Genomic DNA, 18651 nt, shown 5'->3' on the forward strand with positions numbered 1-18651 from the left:
CATTAAATTTACTCAATTGAATTTTAAAGATCTCTAATTTATAGAGAAAAAGGTAAAGGAAGTAATTGAGAAATGAGGGAATCTAAGATGTTCTTGCTATGGGATTTTTTTCTTTTATTCCTGGAATTTTCTCATTTAGATTAAAGTTTCCCTTTAAAGGCATGTATGATTGCCTACAGTCAAGGCTCTTGAGGGCCCAGAACCCTGGGTTAGTTCTGGCTCCTGAAGAGTTCAGATTGCACCCCAGTGGAGTACAGCCCCAAGCCCCAAGGGTCCACTGGACAGAACACCCAGAAGTGGTCCAGGGCCTCTGGCTCCTTTGTTTCCCTGCTGTGGAATTAGTGTCCAGGGCACCCCACTGCACGCACACACACACCTGGTATGTGTATATGGGTGTGCACTGCTCAAATGTTCGCTGGCTGAATGATACAATAACCAAGTCTTGCAAGTCTAACAGCTATTACCTCCTGTATTAATCTGTCCAGGCTGCCGTTAACAAACTATCACAGACTGGGTGACTTAAATAACAGGAATTTATTGTCTCACAATTATGGGAGGCTGGAAGTACAAGATCAAGGTGTTGGCAAGGTTGGTGTCTCCTGAGGCCTCTCTCCTTGGCTTGTAGATGGCTGTCCTCTCCCTGTGTCCTCATGTAGCCTTTCCTCTGAGGGCATGCATGTCCCTGCCTCTTCTTATAAAGATACCAGTCCTATCGGATTAAGGGTGCACTCTTATGACCTCATTTAACCGGAATCACCTCTGTTTTATTTTTAATATTTATTTATTTGGCTGTGCTGGGTCTTAGTTGCAGCATGTGGGATCTTTGTTGCTGTGGGCAACAGGATATTTAGTTGCAGCATGTGGGAGCCAGTTCCCTGACCAGGGACCAAACCCGGGCCCCTGCATCGGGAGCACAGAGTCTTAGCCTCTGGAGCACCAGGGAAGTCCCCTGAATCACCTCTTTAAAGACCCTGTCTCCACACAGTCACATTAGGGGTTAGGGCTTCAACATATGAAATTTGGGGAAACACAATGCAGTGCAGACACCTCTCCTCACCTGCAGGTCCCTCACCCTCCTTCTCCTTACATACGTAATTCCTTCTCTTCTCTCTCCATGGACCCACTTTCTCTTTTTCTGTGGTTTTGCTTCATTCGCTCTTTTAAGCATTCACTCAAGAGAGTGGAATGTGCTGAGTTCACAATCCTGGGACCCGTGGTTTCGCCTCAGACCTGTTTTGCTTGGCTTGACGATCAGGGCCCTCCTGCGGGTCACCCCCTCTGGGTTTGCTACAGTCCACACCACCTCTGTGCCCTCGCCCTGGGCCCCCTGACTCCTGCTCAGGCTGGTCTGGCCCCCATGGGCATTCATGAGTGGAACCCCCAAACTAGACCCTCTCAGTCCCAAATTGTAAGAAGAATCTGACCTGCACAGTTGGGCTCACTTGGTGGCTGCCGACCCCCACCCCTCCCCAGCCAAAGAAGTTCAGAGAAGAGGCCAAGGACAGGAGTCCCTGTAAGAAGGAGCTTTGGTGGTTCAGAGGCAAAGACTGGCAAAGAAATAATTGGCATCCCTGGTCCACATCTTAAAGGAGATTCCCAGCCTTTCTCTCTCTGCGTCTGTCTCTCTCACCCAGGCATGTTTTAACCCGGTAAAGGAACCATTTCTCACGTTGTTCTTATTCGGCCACCACACACACACTGTTAACAATACAGCACGACACACACACGCACCCCACTAGTGATACCCCACACCACCTACACACCCCACTACATACAAGCCCACTACACAGATACCCCACTAGGCAAACGCATACTCACTACTCACACCCCCACCTGCAACCTCTCCTCACACAACCCCAAAACATATACACCCCACCACTCACATGATTCCACCAAGAACCTCCCACTACACGTACCTCGCTACTCACACAACGGACTGATAAGCACCCCACTGCACATACGACTCACACACATATACTGCAGTACTCAGCACACACAGCGCTCACACACACTCCTACCCCACTTACCAATGCTTACACACACACACGCAACCCCCTGCACACACACCCCGCTACTCACATGTACACATGAACGCAGCCCACTGCACCCATATGCCTCACACACCCATGCACTCACCCACACACTATATTCACTCCCCACCACTCACACACACCCCACTACACACAGACCTCACTATGCACACAATCTACACCCCTTCGACATGTATGTACATACACTACATATATGCAACACACTTCACATATATGCACCTCTACACACAGACACATACACTTTCACTCCACTAGTCACACCCCCATATCCACACACACTCATCTGTCCCATTACACACATGCACACGGACCCATAAACTCATACACACACCTTTTACCCCTCCTTTTCTAAAACGTTGCTGACAGCGCTCTCCCCACCCCTGAGCCTCATATCCAGGACTGTCCTTCCTACCATTCCCTACTGAGATCCCTTTCTTCAGCCAGGCTGATCACCTTCCTTCTTTGGAGACTGTGAACTCCTCCTCATTGCCTGGCACTCAGAAGGGGTCCAATAACTTTGTGTTGAACTGAATTCTCTCTGTAAATGTTCTCTCCTTTCTTTGCCCCAATCAAATATTTACATCCTTCAAGGGGACTTCCCTGACGGTCCAGTGGTTAAGACTCCATGCTTCCGATGCAGGGGGTGAGGGTTCGATCCTTGGTCAGGGAACTAAGATCCCACGTGCTGCGCAGCACGGCCAAATATTTTACGTCCTTCAATACCCAGCTCACATCCTCAATGAAGCCACCGCACGGCAGCTCCCTTATTTGATATTCTGTTAGGAAGTGCTCATCTGGGAATTCCCTGCTGGTTAGGATGCTCCGCTTTCACTGCTGAGGGCCCGGGTTCAATCCCTGGTCGGGGAACTAAGATCCCGCAAGCTGCTCGGCCAAAAATATAAAAAACAAAGGAAGTGTTCATCTATTTTGCACTATACTCCTTCTTCCTTATGTACCAGGATATTAAAATGGAAACTGTGATCTAAGTCAGTAGATATTAGACACCACAGTGAGTGTGAGACTCCCTGAAGAGTTTTCAAGGTAATTAGTCAAGAACTTGTTTCCTGACTTTTGAGCTCCCTCACCCATTTCACAAACGTAAGGGCTGAGAAAGTGGAGATGGAGGTGGAAGGGAATTTATGGGATTTCTTTGGAGAGAGCTACTGCAGCCCGTCCCATCACCTTGGGGAGTGGCAGAGGAACTATCTCCTTGACCTCAAACTTAAAGAGTGGGATCCAACGATAAAACTCAGAGAGACAGGTTGACATGCACTTGCTGCAGAAAGCATGCAAGTTCAAGGGTCCTAGCAGGGTAGTCAGCACAGTGGAGGGATGTGGGTGGGAGTATAACTCCACTCTCATTAATGGTGGGGCAAGGACCTGGGAAAGAGGCTGATCTGGACCCACGTAGAGTCCTTCTCATCCCAGGAGGGCTGCCTGGGAGAGGAAGGGGATCCCACTAGTGAGAGTCAGTGGTGAAAAGGCCTGCCAGATAACCAGGGCCAGGGGTGGGCAGCCCGCTGGAGAAGGGGCCCAGGAGCAGCAGTTGCAGGAGCCCAGCGGGGGCCTCCAGAGGCCCTGGCAGTGCCCACAAGGTAGTCACTTGAGAAAATCTGTTGGGCCTGCAGGCCTCGGAGCCAACTCAGGATGGTAGCAGGCTCCAGCTAGGCGACAACCACCCCTTCCGCACACCATCCTCCTCCACCACCCTGCAGCCCCCAGCCTGCTCTTGACCAAACATGGCAGCGTGGACTAACCTGTTAGGCTGCACATTCTTCATGTCTGAGTTTCCATCTGGTCTTTGCCCACTGGCAGGGAGAAAGCTTCACCCCTGAGTCGAGGCTAAAGGAACAATAGGTGACAGGGAAGTTTCATTATGATTACATCCCAGTGTCCTCCTTGCTCAGCATGCTGGTTACATGCATGTTTCCTACTAAGTTCTTTAGTTTTTATGTCTGACCACCTGGTGTTTCAAACGTGGCGCCTGCATCCTCTCTCATCTGCCACACTATCTGACGCTTGACTGGGGAGTTAACACTGGGCAAGCAGGGAATCTGGCAGAGCTGGGGGAGGAGGACTGGATGTGGCCCCCCTCTCCTGCTGTGGTAGACGGGCTGTCTCACCAGCTGCGGTGTGTACCCAGTGTACCGACTGTTCTTACTTTGGCTCCATGTTGTTTATCATTCTTTAAGGGAGGAGTCAACCCACTGAATTTCCACAAACTTTGCTCATTCCAAGGAGTTAAATGTAACAACAGCGCTGTTTTCAGAGGAGCACTGTAAAGATCGTATTTCAGTGGCATCTGCTGGACACTCAGTGAAGCACCATATGTGTGATTTTCAAAGTGTATTTTGCCAACTATTATTTTATTTACTTTATTATGTTTTCAAGCACAGATTTCAAACTTGGGAGATGTACAAAAAGATTAAACACACATCTCTAATTATTAGGAACTCAGCAAGTATAATATGGGTGATATAAACCAACAAATAAACCATCATAAAATTTAACTTTTAAATCATTTAAAATTGTACAATTAAGGGGCATTAGTACATTCACAATGCTGTGAAACCATCACCACTATCTAGTTCTAGAAAATTTTCATCACCCCAGAAACTCTGTATCCATAATACAGTCGCTCTTCATTCCCGTTTCAGTAAATTAAGTCATTTATCATCTGTCACTTTAAAAAAGCCTGGGTTGAGGATCTTTTCCATAGGTCAGGCTGATACCCAGAAAAAAAAATCGTAACATCTTGCAAGAAATCCATGGAAATAACTGTATTGTCAATGTCACATATGTGAAGACTGGTTAAAAAAGTATGCTCTGATCCATCAAGGTCATGTGACTTTTCTGTACTTTTTTTTTGGCCACATTGTGACGCTTGCAGGATCTTTGTTCCCTGACCAGGGATTGAACCCAGGCCCCAGCGGTGAAAGCACCAAGCCCTAACCACTGGACCGCCAGGGAATCCCCTATACTGTTAAACTTCATTGTAAAAGTATAAATTGAATGTACTGCACTCAGAAGGATTTTATTATAAAGAAATCTGAGTTTACGTCTTAGAAGTGATCATAGGAACAGAGCTGCCAAACAAAATAAATATCTATGTACAAGCAATGTTGAAAATTCAGAAACACAGAACATAAGGAGACCCACCATGATGATGAAAGTCAGAGAAGGAATGCTGTATACAAGAATACAGAGAATAAGGAAGTTGGGGAAAAGATCTTAAGAAATAAGCTGCATATATAATTTTTTTAAAAAGCTGTGGGCATGCTGCAAATCTCCACTTCAAATGAGCAGCCTTTCTCAAGCTGTGGGTAGTGACTACGAGGCACAGGCACTTGACCTACATTGAACACAGACTAGAAGAGAACAGCTTCCACAATAAAGGCAAAAGAAGGAAGTACCCATCTAATATTGCTTCTACCCCAAACCCAATGGAAACTATCATAAAGGAATTTAAACACACACACCAGGAAACAGGCGCTGACAACAAAACTGTGGAAGCCAGAAAGCATATGGACAAGTGGCAAAGGAGTTAGTAGATTCAAGAAAGCTGAGTCTAGACCAGCTTTTCTAAACGCTGAGAAATCATGAGGTGCACAGTGACTCCTCCAAAGATTCAGGCACTGATACCACCAGATGCCTCAGTCATGAAGGAGAAGAGGGAGCTGAGTTAAGGAAGATGGGGTAAAAGGTGTTCCAAATATAAACGGAGGGAATTCCCTGGCGGTCCAGCAGTTAGGACTCGGTGCTCTCACTGCCGGGGCCTCAGGTTCGGTCCCTGGTTGGGGAACTAAGATGCCGAAAGCCGCACGGCGTGGCCAAAAGAAAAAAGAAAAAGAAAGAAAACATGCAAATACAAATAGATCCCTAGACCCCTGCCCCCTCCAACCTGAAGTCCTCATTCAACAGAAGTCACAATGCTTCTATGGAAAGAGTAAAACAGAGGGTCTCTAGACTGGGAGAGAGCACACACAACTGAGCTCAGGTACAACGAGGAACAGGGATTAAGTGACCATATGCCTCTCCCCCCACCACACACCTCCTTCCCACTCAGCTCCCAGGTGCTGACACCAGACCTCTACCCTCAGTCAGGAGTCAGAGATTCTTTGCTAGGGAGGTAGACCAAGAGGAAAGACCTTCAGACACTGACCCCAGGGGTTCTTCATATAACTGCCTACCCAGATACCCTATAGAAAAGGAACCTCTGAGTTTACAAGACCCAGCCACTCGTGCAGAGCTTCCAATCAGCATTTCCATCCTTTCTCTTGTGATAAACACGGTTCACTGGGCATTTAAGGAAAGCCTCTAAGGTGAACAAATAGACCCAAATAAACAGATCAGAGCAACATGGAAGATACAGTGGATTCCGTGGATTCTTCAAAAACTTTAAAAAATTTTGAGGTAATATTCCACTCAAAACAAAAATGAATGTTAATCAGTCCGCATGCCACAGCTACTGAGCCCATGTGCTGCAACTACTGAAGCCCTCACGCCTAGAGCCCGTGCTCCGCAACAAGAAGCCGCCGCAATGAGAAGCCTGCGCACTGCAACAAAGGGTATCCCCCACTCGCCACAACTAGAGAAAGCCCGCACGCAACGAAGACCCAACACAGCCAAAAAAAAAAAAAAAGACCATTAAGAAGGAACATTTATGTAAATCAACTATACTCCAATAAAATTTTTTAGGGCATCCCTGGTGGCGCAGTGGTTGAGAGTCCACCTGCCGACGCAGCGGACACGGGTTCGTGCCCCGGTCTGGGAAGATCCCACATGCCGCGGAGCGGCTGGGCCCGTGAGCCATGGCCGCTGAGCCTGCGCGTCTGGAGCCTGTGCTCCGCAACGGGAGAGGCCACAACAGTGAGAGGCTCGTGTACCGAAAAAAAAAAAAAATTTTTTTTTCAAAAGGGAAGGAACACTTAGAAAATCGAAGAAACTTGGATATTGAAATACATGATGCCAGGCAGGAAAGAAAATTCAACAGGATTGAAAGGTAAAGTTGAAGAAACCTTCCAAAAAGCATTATAGAACAAAATAAGAGATGGAAAAATAGGAGAGAAAAGAAAAGAAAGTGGAAGGTCAGTAGAGGAGGTCCAACATCCGAATAGTACGAGTTCCAGAAAAAGGAAGCAGGAAACACAGTGGTGAAGCAATTATCAATTAAGTAATTACATTTTTCCAGGACATAAGGTTTTGTTTGGAAAGGTTCAAGAGTGCCAAGAGTAGAGGATGAAAGCATAACAAGATACATCATTATGGACCACAGGGGAAAAACCAAAGTTCTAAGAGCTTCAAGAGAAAAAGAAAATTGTCACTTAAAATGGCTGCTAGACCACAGAGCAAATGCCTTTGAAATTCTGAATGATATCCAACTACATGCTGTTAAACTATCAATGATGGGAGAAGAGAATAAAGGCATTTTCAGACACTTAAGATCTGAATATTTTTATCTCTCACATTTATAGGGAAACTACTCAGGATGCATGCCACCAAAGGGGGAACAAATCAAAAAAGGGAATACACAGGGCACAGGACATCCAACCTAAGAGGCAAAGGGAAACTCCAGGATGGTGATATGTACCAGAAGAGGGCAATTAGACTGGGGCAGAAGCAAGGGCTTCACAGCTGTACTGACCTCAAAGTGAACAACTGGCCCATTGAAAGCGAATGGAACCATCACCTTTATCAACAACAGTGGATGGCTGAGATCAAGATGTATGCTCCTAACATGAACGACTCACAGAAGCTTCATAACTTTTTAAATCAGTTTCTTAGCAAGATCATTGCCTCCTAAAACTGAAAAGCAGGAATAAAAACCTGCCTGAATCAGAGGAATTCTATATACTCATACCTACCTATATATGCAGATACACAGGAACTGCTGACAGCAGAGGCCTTTAGGGCAGGCGGGTTGCTGGAAAAGAGATGAGATGGACTTTTTGCTATTCACGTTTTCATTCTTTGACTTGTGTACCACAAATACTTGTACAAGTACCACAAGTACTTGTTCAAAAATGAAAATATATTCCCCAATTTAAAAAATGATGGAATGAAAAAAACCTGAGCATCATGCATAGCAAGGAAGTAGTTTTGTTTGTTAAATATATATTTAATATACACACGCTGATATTAACTAAATGTTCACTATAAATGTGTTTAATGGGTTGTGACAGAAAATGTTTCCTATTGTGGGTTGCAAAGAAATCTGAAAGTGCTAAACCAAGTACCTCTGTAACTAAGAAAACTGTCTTTCCTCTTTCCTACAATATTCACACTTGCTGGGTCCTGGGCACCACCATATCTAAGATGTTCATGCACCAGTGGGTGCACATGTGTATGGAACCAGAAAACATCCATCATTGTGTCAGTGTTCCAGGGGCAGCATCCACTCGTGTCTACTCTAGGCCTTCCTCTGTAATGAGTGTTTGGGAGAGCCTCTGGACAATTGAGAGTTTATGGCTTTCTAGGAGTATGGGAAACTATGAAAAACAAAATATTATTCTAAAACAAAAACATTATTAATAAAATAGGTCTATTCCAAGATTTCTTAATATTTTCTGTAACATTCCACTCAGAAGGCAGAAAACCACAAAGTTCTTCCCTAAGGAAAAGTGCAAATGGAATGTAATATTACATTACAAAAAACTCAATTATTTCATTCCCCGCCACATCACTTTTGCTGACAAACTGCTCATATAACATCCTAGGAGGTCTGCTGCCGTGATCTGGGAGCAATGAGCCTTCTCAGTGAGCACAGTGAACGTGCCATGTCTAGACCCATCCTGTGGGTGAGCTGAAAGGACAAGCTCTCAGCACCACACTCAGCCCACTGGAGAAATCATGCACACGACTATTTTCCTGTCAACATCCTCCACCGTAACAATTTTCAAATAGCTACAATTATAATTGAGGTCGCATGGACACCGTACCTGGAAGAGCTATACACAAACATTCCCTGTCCACGAACGTTCAGCTTCAGAGCGAACAGTCAAGGGCACAATCACATTTTTAAAAATTAAGAGTGAGAAGCGCAACAGGCACATGCACAGTGGCAGAGGATCCTGTTCTTCACAGAATACTTGAAGGAGCCCTAGCTACATATACCCCAACTACCGAACATCTTACACTAGTAGTTTCCTATACAAAAGTTAAAAAAAAACACCCTACCAAAAAACAACCCTAATCATTATTTCTTTTTTCCTTAATTAACCATTTTACTCTAAGTTTGGCTGGTGAAATCATGAGACTTTCTAGCCTAATGGTCTTGAGACATTTTTCTAGTTGCAAGATGCCTCCCTATGGAGTTTTAATTACTAAGCTCAAAGCAAACTCTGAAATGGATACAGAAATCTGTGAAACAATGACATAGTTCCCAAAATTTGAAAAACAGGAGACTTAAGGCAGACGGTGATACCAAAAAGAGCCAGTCAAGTATTAAAATGGCACTCTGGGAATGGTTCATAGCAAAACCTAATTTTCTACTAGTTTTCATCATATGGGTGAAACTATCCAGTCAGCAGACAACAGATACGGGCAGCATGATTAGGCCACACCAAGGCAACTTCCAGGAAAGTGACTTCTGGGGCCACGTGGCTTGCACTCATCCACAGCAAGACAGACTGGTCCCTCAACCTCACTGCGTACCTGGGAAAAGATAGTAAAAGTACTTCCATAAGAGATAAAGACTAACAGGAACCTATAAGCTCACCCTGGAAAGATGTGAAAATGTAACAGAAAAGGAGCACCATATGCTGATTTTAACAGCTTTTTTACCGGAGGAATTTATTGGTCACGTACACACCATAGGAAAATTATCCCACCCCCACCCCAAAGGTAATGCAGAAAAATTAGATTCATAAGAGAAGTATATGTACAAAGTAGGCAAAAATATGGTGCATGTTTTTGAAACAGAAAATATGAAAATAATTTCACTGTGAAATGCCTTGATTTGCGAGTTGGTACTTATATTAACCAGATCCAACAGCTCTAATAAATCTCTAGTATATATGTTTTAGAATAACTATTTTTTAAAAAATACCTATTTTTAAGCCAAAACATAAAATCTGTATTTGTGCACCCATGTATAAGTTATCCTCCTTGGTATCTTCATAGATCCAAGATGCTAAGAGATTAACAAAGTAATTTAAAAAAAAAATCTCAAGCCACAGATTAACAAATATACTTCCTCAAGTTTTCTGGGTTACCCTACTAAAAATAACTTATAATAATGTACTCTGGATTTTCAGATATAAATACCAGTCAATGGTTAGTTGGCCATTACATGACAGTATAATTATCCTTAGAACTAGGTCATAGTATATAGAATGCCTTAACTTTTCTTAGTTCAAACCCTGTAATTTGACCCTAAAATTCGTAAGCATACCCTTTTCTGTGCTTTAAGCAGACACACTGACTTTGCAGTCTATACTTTGTAAGAGAGCAGGTAACTCTAGCACAGAAGAAACTATATAATGCGGCCTGGGGGATGACTTCAACGGCACCATTCCATTTTTATTTATCCAGACTGTTGCCTTCAGCCCTGCATTGAGGCCTCCTTGTATATCCGTTTCTAGTGTGTCACCAACCATCACACAGTCCCCAGGCTGTACTCCAAGGAGATCACAGGAGTAATAAAATATGGAAGGTGCCGGTTTCTCCTCTTTCTGCTCTCCACCTACAACAATAGCGTCAAAATAGGACTGACAGGCACAAGCCTTGATCTTCTCCCTCTGGGTCTGTTGTTCTCCATTTGTTAATAAAAGTAGGCGGACCTCCTTTCGAAGTTCAGTGAGCATGGCTTTGACATCTTCTGCTAGTGTCATATGCTGTAAACGTGTAGATTTCCACAGGAAATAACATTCTTCAGCTAATTTCCTATTGGCTGCACCACCTTTTGTTTCCTGGATTGCTTCTTCCCAGTGTGAAGTCCTGAGGTCCGTAATGCAGCTTTTAGAAGGATGAAAACATTCCTTGCTGAGCTTAACTTGAACTTTGTTACAGATGATTTCAGCCTCTTCTTTGTAATGGTATTTTGATTGTAAGAGCTTTATCACCTAAATAAAGGAAAATAACTCCATCAACATACTTCATGTCTTTAATACTTATCCTGTGAGCCTATAAACCCAGAGCACAGACAGATTCTAACTCCACTCCTCTGTCTTAAGGAAGCTCTATTACCACACCATGTCTGTTGGGAATTGGTCTTATTTTTTAAGAACACAAGAGTGAAGATTTCCCAACCCTTCTAGACAACTCATTCATATTTTTTTACCAATTTTTTCTAAGAAGATTCTTTATATATATATATATATATACACATATCTAATAAAAATCCCTCATTTGTCAGTTTAAGTCTACCACCTTTCATTCCGGTCATGAAGACATGAAAACAAAACTGTGTTTATATTTAGTAAAACATAAAATTTCTAACAACTGATATTTAGACTCTTCCCAGAAATAATGCTAGTTCACCTAACCTTTCCTCATCTTATCCATTTTACGTTCTGAAGGCCTAAATTAGGTCCTAAAGGGCACCTAATTCTGTACTTTTAAAAACAGGCATATGTAGCTCTAATGGAATCAGGCATGTTCTGTGACCTCAGCAGTTTAATGATGGTGCTTCTTCCAAACTTAGGATTCCAGATAAAAAACTTCAAGTAGTTCTGAGTCTCCCTCTTTGTCACACTGGTTCTGAATCCCTTATCATAATCTTTCTTATGTTCCCACAGCTCTTTATCTTGACTTTTTATGAGATTAGGTTCTTATCCCTTTGGCCTATCTTCTTACCAAGATGCTAATGTGGCAAAGCATTATGCCCAGTACTCACATATATTATTTCTAATCTTTCCTGCAACTCTGCAAGGGAATTTCCTTTCTGAGATGAGGGAATGGAAGTTTAGACCTGATAAATAACTTGCCCCAGCTGAGATTTAAGCCCATACTTGCCTAACTCCACAGGCCACATGCTTGCGTTTATACTATGTATTTGGCACTGGAGACTGGACCCTTTGTCCTCATGAATTTATCTGGTGGGGAAAATAACCACCACAAATGCTGGGTTGAGTGCCTTGACAGTCACACAAAAAACTGGAAATAAAATGTAAGGAGCAACCCCAGGGTTGTTGGGTAAGGAGTGCAGAGGAAGGAACATTTAAACCAAGGCGTTACCAAGCCCAAAGGTGGGGATGGGAGGAGGATAAAATCATTCTAGACAGAAGGAACAGCACAAAGACACAGTACTTGGAATTCTGTGAACTGGGAAAGGCAAGAAGCTGAGTTCAGTCACAATGGAAGGCAAGTGAGGGCGAGCGCTAGAGATGAGGCTGGGTAGGCTGTAGCTACCGAAATCCCCTTGGCACACTTTATGCCCATACATGCCAAAGGCTTCATACTGCAAGTGCTTGGGCTTCTCTGCCTGGGAGCTTTATCTCGCCATAGGGGCACCCATGCACATAGGCTGGAGCCAGAGTATAGCCCAAGGAGCAGGTCTCAACCAATAAGAAGCAGATATTGCTGGGTTGCCCCTTGGAAGGGACAAGTAAAGTATGTCTACATGTGTCTCCCAGAGTCCCCAACCGTTCACACAGTTCCCTGCCCATGAACACAGCCTGTATTAGATTCCTTCCCTTCCCTGTCTGACTCCACCACCCCCTACAGTGCTTCCTAGGGTCACCTTCCAAGTGAACTGCTTGCAGTTGAAGCCGCCTGTCCCAGGGACATCTGGGAAAGTCGATCATGCCAAGGCAATTTTGGATCTTTGAGGATGAGGGCAATGCACACAGCTGGGGCTAAAGATTTTCTGTTGTTGAAGTGAAGCAGTCAAAGTCAAGTTAAATTGTTACCCTAAACTCTATAGGGAATAAATGATCTGCTACTCACACCAGACACTCAATTCACCTACTGAAAAGGGGAAAGAGCTGAAGAGACACATTCTTCCTCAAGCTATTTGTGTTAATCACAAAACATAATAGTTAAGAAAAGTCTTACTAGTCAGAGAAAAATAAACCAGCCCTAAGAATTTTAGGTGAACGGAAAACTTTGAAATTTCTTGCTTTATAAAGTTAAAATTCAATGAACAAATCAAGCCTTTTCAATCTCCATAGTTATGTCACCATCTTTTCTAGCAATGTCAACTAAATTACTCCTGAGCTACGATTGAAGGTCACTATACAGTTTTAGCAATGCTACTGCTACACAATAAAAGGACACAGGCCTCTAGGACTCCACAGTACTTGCGATTCAACAGGAACTGGCTCAGTTCATAAATGGAAGCTCCCAATAAAGATCCAGTTTCCTATAAACTGCAATTGGCAGTTTGTTAAGCACATTCTTGGGATCTGAAAAAGCAGATTAGCTCACCTTAAAGGGGAGATTCTTGTAGAGGTATATTGCTCCCAAGTTTCAAAACTGCCTCCCATTACATTCCCTGAATTAACTTTGCCATTTCGTCACACAGAAACTAGCTACATATTCATTTGGAACAACAAGTGGCATTTTAATAATATTAACAGCTTTGGGAAAGATGTTTATCAGTCATTCACATATTAATATTAGTTCAAACAGAAATAATACCTAAGGTGAATTAGTCCACATTACTGGTGCAAACTCTCCTAACACCTGCACTGAGAGAATGGGAGTCTAAATTTAATTGGGGATGGAGGGAAAAGACCTCTAATTTAGAGGTGTGATGACATTTTGCATAAGGGTAAGTCAGGTCTGAAAAGGATTCTGAGTAGAATGAGCCCACTAGGCACGTACAGGCCTGAAGAAGGGAGAGCTAAGATAGTGAGAGAGGGGAGATCAATTTCTAGACACAATATAAACTCAAATTCCATCTACTTCAAAACTCTATTTAAGGCTCTATTGCAACACATGCAAAAAGGAAACTCCGTCCTACTTCCTACTTTCTGGACCCAGACTTAAATACCATTAGTACTAGTGTTTAGCTGTGATTTAAAAAGACTTTTTGAGGGCCAGTGTGGGAACCATATAACACATATGATAAAGATACGAAGTGGCTGAATTCTAAATAAAACTATTTTTAAAAATACATGCTCACAAAACATGATGGCTGCATACAGACTAACAATTCATGCAGCCCTCCTGTTATTTATTTATTTTTTTTGCGGTACGCGGGCCTCTCACTGTTGTGGTCTCTCCCGTTGCAGGGCACAGGCTCCGGACGTGCAAGCTCAGCAGCCATGGCTCACGGGCCCAGCCGCTCCGCGGCATGTGGGATCTTCCCGGACCAGGGCACGAACCCGTGTCCCCTGCATTGGCAGGCGGACTCTCAACCACTGCGCCACCAGGGAAGCCCCCTCCTGTTATTTTTACTTCAAGTCTTTGTTCAAACATCATCTACTCTATGTGGCCTAATCTGACCAACCTATTTTAAAAATGCAATTCTTTCTCCCCTCCACTTTTTCTGACACACTTATAAATAAAAGCACATTTATTATGTTCACTGTCATACCCATTAGAAAGCAAACTCAAAAATGCAGAAATCTTTTTTACTTTGTTCTCTGAGAAACCCCTTTTCTGGAGAAGCCTTCTTCTTGAGTAGTGACACTGAAAGAGGGTGGAAATAGCTTTCCCAGATGATTTAAAAATAAATTAAAGCTGATAGCCATATTTTGTAATAACTATAAATGGAAAGTAACCTTTAAAAATTGTATATATATAAAAAAAGAGGCTGAAAAAAGAAAAAAAATTAAAGTGATATATAATCAGTATGACTCCTTTTCCTCAAGCCCAGGGCAATGGCTGGACCTTTCCCCCTTCCTCTTTTCATAAATCATTCAGTGATTCAGAAGGCTGGCATGTTACTTTTGAATAGGCTAACATTTGTGGGTGTTGTATTCTTATGTGATAAAGCGATCCTAGAGCCTCGTATAGTTAATTCTGCACATTTCATAGGATATTTATAAAGCAAATGGTAAGAGAACCAAGTCTGGAGAATAGGACTTTTATCCATCCATTCAACATTCACCCTGTGTCAAACACATGGTGATGAATAAGACAGTTTGTTCCCTCTTAAGAAGCTATTTAGCTGTGGGCATGTGAGTTGGAATGTGGAGGATGAACTGGACATGGTAAGCCTGGCATCAAGACCATAGTAACAGTCTTGGTGATAGACAAGTCCAGCTTTAACTAAGACAAGGGCAGAGGGGATGTGCAGGAGAGGACAGACTTGGTGACAGAGTGGATGGTGGTATAATTCTGGAACACTGTACTGTATGTACTTCCCATGCATTACATTAAACCTAGCTGATAGGGTTTTTGAGAACTAATTTCACTATTCAAATATCACTATTTAAAGATTTGAGGCTTAGAGCAGTTAACTAACTTGTTCGGGTGCTTTCACCTAGGTATTGGGAGAGCTGTGATTCAATCTCAACTGTCCAATTTTAAAGCCTCAACTCTTGGCCTATAGCATGGATTGGAATAAAATAAGAACTTAATGACAACACACTGGACTTGGCCTGCCAAAAACACACAGGTAAATATGTACAGTTTGCAGCTAGAGATACTGGAGACAATATCGCAGGGGATGGTGCCCCTGAGGTCAAGATCAAAGGCATGAAGGGACAGTCAACAGTGTATAATACTTCAGTAAAGTCATTAAGACAGACTTAAAATGTCCAGGATTCTGGCAATTTGGGAGGTGCCTATAGATGGTGAGTTTATTTCATTCTAGTGGCAAAAACAAAAAAAACACACTACAGTGGTTTTGGGAATACACAGGAAGTAGAAACATGGAGATAATGTTATAGATTTCTCTTGAAAAACATGGCTGTCAAGAGAGGTAATATCTTGTGGAGAAATAAAGGTCCAAGGGAAGCGTTCTTTTTAAAGTACTGGGCATTTTAAAAGATTCTGCATGAATTATTCACATTTGCTTATTTTTTTTAAGCTCAAAAATTGACATAGGTTTGTTGCCCTTTTTTTTATTTTTTGAAATAATTGTATAAAATAATCGTTAACATTTTTCCAATGCATATTTTGGAGAATCATTCTGCTAAACTGTTATACACAGTATCTCAATTAATTCCCCAAAACAGTCTTTTAAAGTTGGCCCTAGTGTCGTATTGTAATACAGATGAGAAACTGAGGCACTGAGTTGAATTATTTGCCCGAGATCTCAGAGAAAATTGTGGAGCCAAGATTCAAACCCAAGAAATGTGCAAGCCGACTATTTATGATTAAACACTGATTATATTGCTTATGGAGTATCATAAGAGAGTGTAAAGACATCTTTATCAAACAAATAAAAATAGAGTACTGGACGGGCTTCCCTGGTAGCGCAGTGGTTGAGAGTCCGCCTGCCGATGCAGGGGACGTGGGTTCGTGCCCCGGTCCGGGAAGTTCCCACATGCCGCGGAGCGGCTGGGCCCGTGAGCCATGGCCGCTGAGCCTGCGAGTCCGAAGCCTGTGCTCCACAACGGAAGAGTCCACGACAGTGAGAGGCCCGCGTACCGCAAAAAAATAATAATAATAAATTAAAAAATAGAGTATTGGACAGATCCGAAAACGCAGCAGGTGTGGAATGCACCAAGAAAGAGGACGAAGAGGCTGAAGATCCAGGGAGACACAACCTAACTAATGAAGCATGAAGAGGACGGGACGCTCAGGGCTGAAAGGATTTAGCTTCTGAAAGTGGGTTTTTCAGATATGGTAATCCTTAGTTTTCTCTTTAAAGCTGAATGCAGACGAAAGAAAGCGAGGGTGGCTTCGGGTCTTGAACAGCACGGGAAAGGTCTGAAAGAGCATCAGTAGGTACAGAAAGGGGAGGATGCGGCGGAGCAAGGCCTCGTGAAGGTAAACCTACTGAGGGTCACACCCACGGCAGGAACACCTGCGGAGAAAACTCCCTCGAGTCGATAAAGTCCAGGCTCAAAGGTCCAACGAAGAGCACGCGGTGGGAGACCAGCCTCCCGCGGTCAATCCCGGAGAGCCGGGTGCCCGCTCGTCCCGGCAGGTCCAAACCTGTCCCGGCAAAAAGCCAGGCGCCTGGCGCGCGGCCGCCTTTCTGTGCGGAGGCGACTCTGCCCTTGTGGCAGTTTGGCGACATCCTTCCGGGAGCCCGAGCGCTGGGAGCGCCCTCAGGTCGCAGCCTCCCCGCTCTCTGAGCGAGGCCGCCGCCGCGGGCCGTCACGAAGGGCCTTCGGGACCAGGGGCGCCGGCGCGGAGGGAGCCGACAGGGCAGTGGGCCGACGGCCCAAGGGGGCGAGAGAGCGCGCGGGGCGGGGCGCCGGGCTCGCCGGACGAAGCAGTAGCCGGAACGTTACCTCCAACATGCCCTTCCGACTCGCCCCGGCCGTGTCGATGAGCGTGTTGTCCAAGTCGAAGAAGACTGCCCGCACCCGGCTCAGCCCCATGCCGCCGCCGCCGCCTGCGCGAGGCGCCAACTCGTAGCCGCCGCGCGCGCCTGCGCGAAACGGGCCGGCGGATGGGAAATACCGGGGCGGAGCCGCGAGGCCGCCCGACCCTTGCGCACCGGCGGGGAACTCCCGCGAGATGTCCCCATACCTGAGTGGCGCGGAACAGCGACGTCCCGCGAGACTCCGGAATCGTGGTCCTAGGGAGGGTCGGGGGCTCGCCGCCGTCACGATGGTAGCCGGTGTCTGAGTCGCTGACGTGTAGGGGGTGGTCGGAAGCGCGGCTTTCTTCTTGGTGCCTCTCTGTGCTTATCTCTTTTCTCATTTTGCCCTCCTTGCGTGAGGAGGACGTCGTGACTGCCCGCGGGAGGTTTTCTGCGCCTTGTGGCGACCGGAAGGAGACAGAACAAGGGGCTTTTCCGGTCGGACCGGGTGTCCTGGCCCGCGCAGCTCAGGCTGTTTCAGAGCGTGGCCGGGTCGGGGGGGTGTGTGTGGTTACGAGTCTGCGGCCCCGCTGGATGGCAGGAGCCGGCTCAGAGCTGGGGGATGTGTTGGAAAGGTGTAACCTGGATTTTGGAGCCATTGTTTGACGGCTCTGCGTGAAGACCGAGGGCTCCGTAGTGTCTGCCCGATGTTTTGTCCACCTTGATTTGATGGCTTTTCCTGAAGCCTTGCATTTTCCGGTCGCTGGGTGTCTTTTTTACTTCGATGATTTTCAGGTATAGCCAGAGGCTGAGGTACCTAGAGAGTCTGTTAAACCTGCAGAAGGTCAGTAACAGTTGTTTGCTTTCTAGCAGAATAAGGATCGTGGAACTAATCTCTAATCTGTCTGAATTGTCTCTGTTGGGTAACCTTACCGAAATTTGGACATGTGGTCATCATCAGTGACCAGAAATTGTCTATCAGGTAGAACATGGCCACCGGCCAAATCTGGCCTGCCACCAGATTTTGTCGGATCTGCGAGCAGGGTGGTTGTTAACATTTTTTAAAATAATTGAGAAAAGAATCAAAAGAAGTGTATTCATGACACGTGAAAATTATATGAAATTCAAATTTTAGTGTACATAAATAGTATTTATGTATTGCCTTTTGCTGCTTTTACCATACAATAGCAGAGTTGCATAGTTACAAGTGAGACCATATGGCCTGCAAAGCCTAAAATATTTACTATCTGGCACTTCGTAGAAAAAAATCTGCCCACCCCTGAGATACAT

The 18651-nt window shown here is 44.7% G+C and overlaps 2 protein-coding genes across 7 annotated transcripts in view; both read right to left on the reverse strand.

Annotated features, from left to right (window-relative positions):
- NINL (ninein like) overlaps positions 1 to 3880 on the reverse strand; it is a 117676-nt gene extending 113796 nt beyond the window's left edge. For both annotated transcript variants that reach the window (XM_024752688.1, XM_024752687.1), the window contains exon 1: positions 3809 to 3880. In XM_024752688.1, coding sequence (XP_024608456.1) covers positions 3809 to 3824 — 16 coding nt within the window. In that variant the 5' untranslated portion in view covers positions 3825 to 3880. The remainder of the gene's footprint in view (positions 1 to 3808) is intronic.
- Positions 3849 to 17475, reverse strand: NANP (N-acetylneuraminic acid phosphatase). Of its 5 annotated transcripts, XR_003004149.1 has the most exons (4): positions 17348 to 17462; positions 10444 to 11113; positions 7916 to 7974; positions 3849 to 3893 (listed from the first exon to the last, which is right to left on the reverse strand). XR_003004149.1 is itself a non-coding variant. In XM_024752691.1 (3 exons), exons 1-2 carry the CDS (start codon positions 17435 to 17437, stop codon positions 10457 to 10459), a joined length of 747 nt encoding a protein of 248 aa, XP_024608459.1. In that variant the 5' UTR covers positions 17438 to 17462; the 3' UTR covers positions 6866 to 7974; positions 10444 to 10456. The 5 variants fall into 5 exon arrangements, 4 of the variants coding, with proteins under 4 accessions (XP_024608459.1, XP_024608458.1, XP_024608460.1 ...); XM_024752691.1 differs by lacking the exon at positions 3849 to 3893 and having other exon boundaries at positions 6866 to 7974; XM_024752690.1 differs by lacking the exons at positions 3849 to 3893; positions 7916 to 7974 and adding an exon at positions 9573 to 9704.
- Between the last annotated feature and the right edge of the window lie 1176 nt (positions 17476 to 18651).

The sequence above is a fragment of the Neophocaena asiaeorientalis genome, unplaced genomic scaffold, assembly GCF_003031525.2.
Source record: "Neophocaena asiaeorientalis asiaeorientalis breed wild unplaced genomic scaffold, Neophocaena_asiaeorientalis_V1.1 scaffold528, whole genome shotgun sequence".
Taxonomy (NCBI): domain Eukaryota; kingdom Metazoa; phylum Chordata; class Mammalia; order Artiodactyla; family Phocoenidae; genus Neophocaena; species Neophocaena asiaeorientalis.

Excerpts from the sequence above, each read along its gene's own strand:
- NANP (XM_024752691.1), bottom strand. The coding sequence starts at position 17,437 with ATGGGGCTGAGCCGGGTGCGGGCAGTCTTCTTCGACTTGGACAACACG. Across the intron at positions 11,114-17,347 it reads GTCGGAAGGGCATGTTGGAG|GTGATAAAGCTCTTACAATC; the intron begins GTAACGTTCCGG and ends TCCTTTATTTAG.